This window comes from Phaenicophaeus curvirostris, chromosome 26, assembly GCF_032191515.1.
Source record: "Phaenicophaeus curvirostris isolate KB17595 chromosome 26, BPBGC_Pcur_1.0, whole genome shotgun sequence".
NCBI classification, from domain to species: domain Eukaryota; kingdom Metazoa; phylum Chordata; class Aves; order Cuculiformes; family Cuculidae; genus Phaenicophaeus; species Phaenicophaeus curvirostris.
In genome coordinates this window covers 4,988,622-4,997,956 of record NC_091417.1, presented here as the reverse complement: position 1 = coordinate 4,997,956, position 9,335 = coordinate 4,988,622, and the positions used below count along the sequence as shown (strand labels likewise).

The 9,335-nt window shown below is 54.6% G+C and overlaps 1 gene segment (V, D, J or C); it reads left to right on the top strand.

The window, feature by feature from the left end:
* Positions 1-1,703: 1,703 nt before the first annotated feature.
* On the top strand, positions 1,704-2,504 carry LOC138730984 (immunoglobulin heavy variable 3-11-like). The segment is given in 2 exon segments: positions 1,704-1,761; positions 2,164-2,504. Coding segments are annotated over 2 exon segments (399 nt in total).
* Positions 2,505-9,335: the final 6,831 nt, after the last annotated feature.

The window sequence follows — 9,335 nt, the reverse complement described above, 5'->3', positions numbered from 1 at the left end:
GCAGGGACCACAGTGACAGACACTGGGCCATGCCTGAGCAACATCAGCGTCCTCCCCTTCTGCTTTGCCCCACTCCCTGTTCCTGGGATCCCAGCCCATCACCAAGGCAAATTAGTGTGTGGCTGTTCCTCGGCCAAGATTGGTGGTGGGGGGTCTCCTGATGTCTGGGTGCTGCCAGAGTTGTGGGAGGCATCTGAGCAGAGCAGATGTGTGGGCAGAGAGGAACTGGGGAGAGGTGAGCAGGAGCCATTCTGGCCATGGGAGGTCAGGTGTGGAAGAGGTCATTGCCCGTCCCACCAAAATGGATAGGGGTGGTGGACAAATATGAGGGTGCCACAAAGAACTTAGCACGCACTTACAATCCTGATATTCAGGCAATGGTCGAGGTTTGAAAGTTCCTTCAGACAGAACCTGGTGCAATATTCCTACTTGAGCATGACCACCTGGAGCCAGATGTCCAGGGCTACATCCAGACAGCTTTTGATTATCTCCAAGCACAGAGTCTCCACAAGCTGCCTGGGCAACTGCACCAATGCCCATTCACTCTCACACTGAAACAGCTGTGGTTTTCTGAGGTTCATAGGTATCATCCCGTGGCTCTATCTCTGCCCCTTCCTCTGGAAGGCGGAGGTTCAAGCCAGGCAAGTCACAGAATCACAGAATCACAGGATCACTAGGTTGGAAAAGATCCACTGGATCATCAAGTCCAACCATTCCTATCAAACTCTCATTCTTGACTGCCAGGCAGGGTTTTTCCCAAAGTTCTCAAGATGGTTTGGGTCTGGTTTTTCCCAGACCGGGGCACAGAGGTGCTGCACTAGCAGCAGAGCCTTCTACCAGCTCATACATTCCCTGAGAAGATTGTTTACCCTCTTCCTTCCTTCAATGTGTCTCCCACAGAAAGCAGCAGGGCATGAGGTTGGTTTTGGAACAAACAGAGCAAGCATTGAAGAACTAAAATTAAAGCATAGAAAGCTAGAGTTAAATTCAGTTTTTAAAACTTGTCTAGTTCAAGGAGCCTCACAGCAGGAGAACAGCAGGAACTGAGTGCAGAGCATCCTTTCCTCTGGACACCCTTGTGAGTCTCTTGGCTGTGGTTGCTCCTTGTGTTTGCTCCTTGGAAGGTCTGGAAGGACGATGCTAGAGAAAAGGCAGGTTGAGAAGGGTCAGCGTGAGCTGTGGGGTACGGGGCTGGAGTGAAGGGAACAAGGTGGAGTGCTCATCTGCCTAATGATGCCCTGTGCCATGTGGAGCTGGGCTCAGAGGTTCCCATCTTGGAGGAGAAGCCCTCAGCAGCATTGCTCTGATCCTTGATGAATCTTGGCATGCTCAGGGCTTGCTGTTCCTCCCTGCAGCAGTCACTGGCCAGGTGTCCTTGGAGCAACCCATCAGGGAAGTGGCCGTGCAAGAGGGAGATGGAGTCACCTTCCATTGTCACATGCCTGGAGATATTACAAGTAGTTACCTGATGTTCTGGTACCGATGGGGACCATGTGACAATCTGGACTGGATTTGCCAAGCTGGTGGTGCCTATGGAGAAGGTTTCCAGGATCGCTTTAAGGGATCACTGCAAAGATCCTCAGAAGGATTCACACTGGCGTGGTTCCTCCCCAGGGGCAGGACTTTACTGTGCTTAGGGGTGGCGAGGGGAGGTCGTTGCCAGCCCAATTGTGGCAGCTGCTGAGGTCCCTCGAGAGGGCAGGATGGAGAACTTGGTGGGCCCGTGGCTTCTGGTCTTGTCCTTGGCCACAGGGCCGGAAGGTGAGAGCCAGGTGGGGAGGGCAGAGATATGGGGGCTGGGGAAGGATTGAGAAGAGAGGGAGAGGGACAGGCGACGAGAAGGAGGAGAAGGAGGAGGAGGAGGAGAAGGAGGAGGAGGAGGAGGAGGAGGAGGAGGAGGAGGAGGAGGAGGAGGAGGAGGAGGAGGAGAAGGAGAAGGAGAAGGAGAAGGAGAAGGAGAAGGAGAAGGAGAAGGAGAAGGAGAAGGAGAAGGAGAAGGAGAAGGAGAAGGAGAAGGAGAAGGAGAAGGAGAAGGAGAAGGAAAGGGAGAGAGAGAGGTGAGGGAGAAGGAGAAGAAGGAGAGGGACAGAAGGCAGAGGAAGAAAGAGAGCTGGAAGCACTATGGTCACCAAATGCCTGGCTTCTCATGATCTCCGTCCGCAGGGCTGTGGGCACAGCTGAGGCTGGCAGAGGCCGGCGGGGGGCTGCGAGCACCCGGGGACTCTGTGCTCCTCTCCTGCCACGGGGCCGGCTTCACCTTCGAGAAACATTATATCCGGTGGTACCGCCAGCCAACCGGTGCGGGGATCGAGTGGGTGTCCTGGATCAGCCATTATTCATCACAGATGGACTTTGGGCCAGCAGTGCAAGGTCGAGCCAATGCCTCCCGAGACAATGCCCGGTCTGAGACAACTCTCAGCCTGCACCTCCTGCACCACAGGGACAGTGCCCGCTACTTCTGTGCTTTGCGGTTCGGCTCGCACTGTGACAGGAAATCCCGCTGAGCTTTAACACAAAACTCCCAGCAGGGTTCCAGCTCTGGAGATCAGAGGTATAGGGAGAGGGACAGGTGAGGAGAAGGAGAAGGAGAAGGAGAAGGAGAAGGAGAAGGAGAAGGAGAAGGAGAAGGAGAAGGAGAAGGAGAAGGAGAAGGAGAAGGAGAAGGAGAAGGAGAAGGAGAAGGAGAAGGAGAAGGAGAAGGAGAAGGAGAAAGGGAGCACTCTGGAGCTCAGAGCTGGAAGGGAGGAGTGGACAGTGGACCATCCTCACCAGCAACTATGTTTGGGACTGGGTCCGCAAGACTCCTGGCACAGACCTGATGCCGAACACTGTGGCAATGTTCTTTCAGAGGACCCATTGCTTCCCCCTTCCTGCCTGGTGTTTCCAGCTATGCAGAACCCTCCACGAAACATCTCTCCCTGGAAGAGCTCTAGCCAGCAGCTGCAGCGAGGGGCACCGATTTCTGCAGCACCAAAGCTGGAGAAGGGCAGAGGGCTTGGAACACAGGCAGGGCCAGAGCAGGGCTGGAATGAGGAAAGGCTGCCTGTCTGAGAGAGAAAATAAGGAAAGGCAGCGTGGTGTCTTCATCCTTGTGAGCCCCAATTCATGGCAGCAGCTATTTCTCTACCCGTCTTTCTCAGCTGGGCTCAAAGAGAAGGATTTATCCTCCCACTGGTCCATTCCCATTGCAATGCCATCACCAGTGTTTCCCTGACCCTTGCTGAATCTCTGCAGCAGTCGCTGGCCAGTTGACCTTGGAGCAGCCCATCAGGAAAGTGGCCGTGCAAGAGGGAGGTGGAGTCACCTTCCATTGCCACATTAGCAGCGAGACTAGAAGCAGACCCTACATGTTCTGGTACAGGCTGGGACCTCATGGCACTCTGGACTGGATTTGCTGGGTGGGTGGTGCCTATGCAGAAGGTTTCCAGGATCGATTCAAGGCATCAGTGGAGAACTCACAGAACAGAGTCACACTGGAGATCCAGGCAGCAGAGCAAGGGGATCAAGGAGTTTATTACTGTACTGCTAATCTCACCCTGGTGCAGCTCTGCAGTAGAGGGGCCCAAAAACTGCCTGAGAGAGAATACAGACGTGGCAGTGTTGCTTTCTCATAGCCTCTAAGCAGCTGTTGGTGTCAGTCAAGGGCAGGTGCCAGAAGCAGAGCTTTGGTGTGCCCAGGTTCCCGGTACCAGATATATTCCTCTGCCTATATTTGTCAGCCGGGCTGAAAGAGAAGGATTTATCCTCCCACTGGTCCATTCCCATTGCAATGCGCTCACCAGTGTTCTTCCCCTTGATGAATCTCGTCGTCTTCAGGGCTTGTTCTTCCTCCCTGCAGCAGTCACTGGCCAGGGGGTCTTGGAGCAGCCCATCAGGAAAGTGGCCGTGCGAGAGGGAGATGGAGTCACCTTTCAATGCCGCATGCCTGGAGATGGGATGAGCAGATACTTCATTCTCTGCTACAAGATTGGGCGACAAGGCACCTTGTACTGTGTTTTCCCAAAGGATGATGCCTATAAAGGAGAAGGTTTACACCATCCTTTTAAGGTATCAGTGGGGAGTCACAAGAACAGATTCACACTGCAGATCCAGGCAGCAAAGCAATGGGATCAAGCAGTTTATTACTGTGCTGCTGCAGAACCTCCAATGCAGATCACCCTGGTGCAGCTCTGCAGTTGAGGGGCCCAAAAACTGAGTTAGAGAGAATACTGATGTGGCAGTGTTTGTTTCTCACATCTGCTAAGCAGCCGTTGGTGTCAGGAAAGGGCAGGTATGGGAAGTAGAGCTTTCATGCGCTTGCAGTGCAAGGTGGTGGAGGGCAGCGTGGTTCCAGGGCTTTGAGCATTTGTGATTCTGGAGGATGAGTTGTGGGAAGTGCCGAGGGTGAATGATGACACACAGGTTGGTGCTTGGTGCCTGGCTCCTCTCTCCCATGGCCCAGTGTTAAAGATGGACAAGCATACACACCAAGGCAATCCCCCATAAGTCTCCCACATTGCTCTGTGCTTACTGATTGGGCCCTTTCATTTCATTTGGCCCTTGGAACCACAGAGGACTCTTATCCTGAATAATTAATTCATTCACAAAATAAGTGTGATTAAAAAGCGGTCTAATTGGTCCTAACACAAATCATTCATGGGTCGCCTCTGTCGTCTCAGGCCTTGGGATTTTACCCTGTCAGTTTACAGGGGTGATTCCTCCCAAGGGGCAGGACTTTGCTGTGCATAGGGGTGGTGGAGGAGGTCTCTGCCAGCCCATTTGAGGTGGCTGCCAGGGTCCCTGGGGAGGGCAGGATGGAGAACTTTGTGGTGCCATGGCTCCTGGCTTTGTCCTTGGCCACAGAGCCGGGAGGTGAGAGCCAGGTGGGGAGGGCAGAGATCCTGGGGCTGGGGAAGGGTTGAGAAGAGAGGGAGAGGGATAGAGACCTGGCTCCAGCTCCTCCTATATTTACGTGGCCTGGTACCGGCAGCATCCTGGAGGAGCCCTGCAGTACCAGCCTATGAAGAAGATTTTCAGGATAGCTTTAAGGGATCACGGGGTTGATTCTCAGAAGGATTCACACTGGCATTGAGAAGAGAGGGAGAGGGATAGAGACTTGGAGTGAGAGAGGGAGTGGAGAGGGAGAGGGGTGGGAGAGAGATGAAGGAAAAGAGCTGTCAGTGCCATGATTCCAGCTTGCCTGGCTTCCTACGATCTTCATCCACAGGGCTGTGGGCACAGATGAGGCTGACAGAGGCCGGCGGGCGGCTGCGAGAGCCTGGGGACTCCGTGCTCCTCTCCTGCCACGGCAGTGGCTTCACCTTCAAAAATTATTATATTTGGTGGTACCGCCAGGTACCTGGTGCTAAACTCGAGTGGGTGTCTGCTATCAAGTATGATTCCAGCATCACTAAATATGGGCCGTCAGTGCGAGGTCGAGCCACAGTTTCCCGGGACAATTCCCGGTCCAAGGCATCTCTGTCCCTGCGTGCCCTGAACACCCACGACTCTGCCCGCTACTTCTGTGCCGTTGACACAGAGACGGGAAATGCAGATGAGCTTGAACAGAAACCTGCTGGGGCCCGGGAGAGGGTGCACCACGTTTGGAGCAGCCGAGTGCTGAGGTACCTCAGGGCTCTTCCACAAGATTTTCTTGATCCTCCTCCAAGAGCTTTTTTTCCCAGCACTGTCAGTTTCTGTCTACTCACTCCCACATGCTCTGCTTTATCCCATAGAGGTGTTTCAGTGAGTTCCTGTCACCCAAGCAGCCTGGTCACCTTCCTTGCCTGCAGCTCCTCTCTGCCTTCCCTTGGTCTCCTTCTTCTCTGGGGCTCCATGAAGCTCCTGGGCTTCAGAGACAATAAGTCCCTTGTGCGATTCCTTGTGCCAGTGAGAGCAAAGTCCTCAGGAAACAGCCCTGCTTTTTGTTCCAGGTGCATTTCAGGGTGCTGAGATCCAAGCAACCAAGTCTGTGGTCTGGTGGTGAGCAGGGGAGACCGGGACCCTGCAATTCACTTACAGCCCAAACTCCTCCTATATTTACGTGGCCTGGTACTGGCAGCATCCTGGAGGAGCCCTGCAGTACCAGCCTACAAAGAAGATTTTCAGGGTTGCTTTAAGAGATCACTGAGATGCTCCGGATTCACACTGGTGTGGTTCTTCCCAGGGGCAGGACTTTGCTGTGCCTGGGGGTGGCAGAGGAGGTCGCTACCAGCCCATTTGCGGCGGTTGCTGAGGTCCCTCAAGAGGGAAGGATGAAGAACCTGGTGGGGCTGTGGCTTCTGGTCTTGTCCTTGACCAGAGGGCCGGGAGGTGAGAGCCAAGGGGGAGGGCAGAGATCCTGGGGCTGGGGAAGGGTTGAGAAGAGAGGGAGAGGGATAGAGACTTGGAGTGAGAGAGGGAGTGGAGAGGGAGAGGGGTGGGAGAGAGATGAAGGAAAAGAGCTGTCAGTGCCATGATTCCAGCTTGCCTGGCTTCCTATGATCTCCGTCCACAGGGCTGTGGGCACAGAGGAGGTTGATAGAGGCCGGCGGGGGGCTGCGAGAGCCTGAGGACTCCGTGCTCCTCTCCTGCCATGGCACCGGCTTCACCTTCGATATTCTTGGAGTTTGGTGGTACCGCCAGCCACCCGGCACCACACTCGAGGCGCTGTCTGTTATGAGCTATGATTCTTCAATCATTCTATATGGCCCATCAGTGCAGGGTAGAGCCACGGTTTCCCGGGACAATTCCCGATCCGAGGCATCACTGTTCCTGCATGCCCTGAACACCCATGACTCTGCCCGCTACTTCTGTGCGGTTGACACAGAGATGGGAAATGCAGCTGAGCTTAAACAGAAACCTGCTGGGGCCCGGGAGAGAGTGCACCACATTTGCAGCAGCCGAGTGCTGAAGTACCTCAGGGCTCTTCCATAAGGTTTTCATGAGCTTTTGCCAAGAGCTCGTTTCCCAACACCGCCAGTTTCCCTCAACTCAGTCTCACGTGCTTTATCCCATAGAGGTGTTTCAGTGAGTTCCTGTCACCCAAGCAGCCTGGTCACCTTCCTTGCCTGCAGCTCCTCTCTAACTTCCCTTGGTCACCATTATCCATGGGTCCACCAGGAAAGCCTAGGATTCAGGAACAGCAAGGTCTCCTGGGGCACTTCCTTGTGCCAGTGAGAGCAAAGTCCTCAGGGAACAGCCCTGCTTTTTATTCCAGGTGCATTTCAGGGCTCTGAGATCCAAGAGACCAAGTCTGCGGTCTGGTGGCGAGCAGGGGAGACCGGGACCCTGCGATGCACTTACAGCTCCAAGTCCTCCTATATTTACGTGGCGTGGTACCGGCAGCGTCCTGGAGGAGCCCTGCAGTACCTGCTGCAGAGCAAGGGCCGCGGAGGCTCCTACAGCCACACGGCCCCTTTTGCCCGCAAGAGGTTTTCCTGCCAGGCTGACAATAGCTCCGGGACCCTGACCATCACCAGCCTGGGGCTGGGGGACACTGCGCTCTATTACTGCGCCCTGCAGGGACCACAGTGACAGACACTGGGCCATGCCTGAGCAACATCAGCATCCTCCCCTCCTGCTTTGCCCTCCTCCAAGTTACTGGGGCCTCAGCCCATTTCTCAGGCAACTCAGTGTGTGGCTGTGCCTGGGCTGAGAGATGGGGATCTCTAAGAGAGGGATTTATCCTCCCACTGGTCCGTTCCCATCACAATGCCCTCACTGGTGTTCCCCTGATCATTCATGGATCTCACCATCCTCACGATTTGTTCTTCCTCCCTGCAGCAGTCACTGGCCAGGTGGTCTTGGAGCAGCCCACCAGGAAAGTGGCCATGAGAGAGGGGGATGGAGTCACCTTCCAGTGCAGCATGAGTGGAGACAGGATGAGCAGATACTTCATGTTCTGGTATTGGCTGGGGCCACAAGGCACTCTGGAATGGATTTTCCAGGAGGGTGGTATCTATGGAGAAGTTTTCCAGGATCGCTTTAAGGCATCCGTGGAGGACTCCGAGAACAGAGTCACACTGGAGATCCAGGCAGCCAAGCAAGGGGATCAAGCAGTTTATTACTGTGCTGCTGCTGCTCTCACTCTGCTTCTGCCCTGCAGTAGAGGGGACCAAAAACCGAGTGTACAGGGAATACAGACGTGGCAGTGTTTCTTTCTCATAGCCGCTAAGCAGCCGTTGCTGTCAGGCAAGGGCAAGTGCAGGAAGCAGAGCTTTGGTGCGCTTGCAGTGCAAGGTGGTGGAAGGCAGCGTGGTTGAAGGGCTTTGAGCGCTTGTGATGCAGGAGGATGAGTTGTGGGAATTGCCGAGGGTGAATGGTGGCACACAGGTTGGTGCTTGGTGCCTGGGCTCCTCTCTGCCATGGTTCAGCCTTACAGATGGACCAGCACACACAGCAACGCAACGCTAATTCCCCCTGGAGCACCCTCAGTGCTCTGTGCCAGTTGACAGGGCACTGTGCCTTCATTCCACACTCGGACCCATGGAGAATTCATTTCCTGAAGAATTCATTCGTTCATGATCTAAATGTTCCATATAAATAGCATAATTGATCTGAACAACTGGAAAAATATATTCACAGAAAAGGTCATAGGGCACTGGAACAGTCTGCCCAGGGATGTTGTTGAGTCACCTTCCCTGGAGGGGCTTAAGGGAATGGTGGACAAGGTGCTGAGGGACATGGTTTAGTGATTGATGGGAATGGTTGGACTCGATGATCCAGTGGGTCTTTTCCAACCTGCTGATTCTATGATTCTATGACTCAATGATAAGCAGGAATCATTAATGGGTCACCTCTGTCATCTCAGGCCTTTGGATTGTGCCCTGTCACTTTCCCGGTTGGTTCCTCCCCAGGGGCAGGACTTTGCTGTGCCTGGGGGTGGTGGGGGAGGTCTCTACCAGCCCATTTGTGGCGGCTGTTGAGGTCCCTCAGGAGGGCAGGATGGAGAAGTTGGTGGGGCCGTGGCTCCTGCTCTTGTCCTTGGCCACGGAGCCGGGAGGTGAGAGCCAAGCGGTGAGAGATCCTGGGGCTGGGGAAGCGGGGAAAGAAGTGGGTGAGGGACAGGGAAATTGAGGAAGGCTGTGATGGAGAAGGAGAAGGAAAGATAAAAATAGAGGAAGAGAGAGGACTGGCAGCAGGTACTGGGCAGAGGGTACCTTCGTGGCAGGGGAACACCTCAGCCCAAGATCACACCCTGCCCCACTGTCCACGCTCTCAATCCACAGGGCTATGGGCACAGTGGAGGCTGACAGAGTCTGGTGGAGGACTTCGAGCACACGGAGACACTGTGCTCCTCTGCTGCCACGCATCCAACTTCACATTTGAATATTCTTCTGTTTGGTGGTACCGGCAGACACCCGGTGGCAGACTCG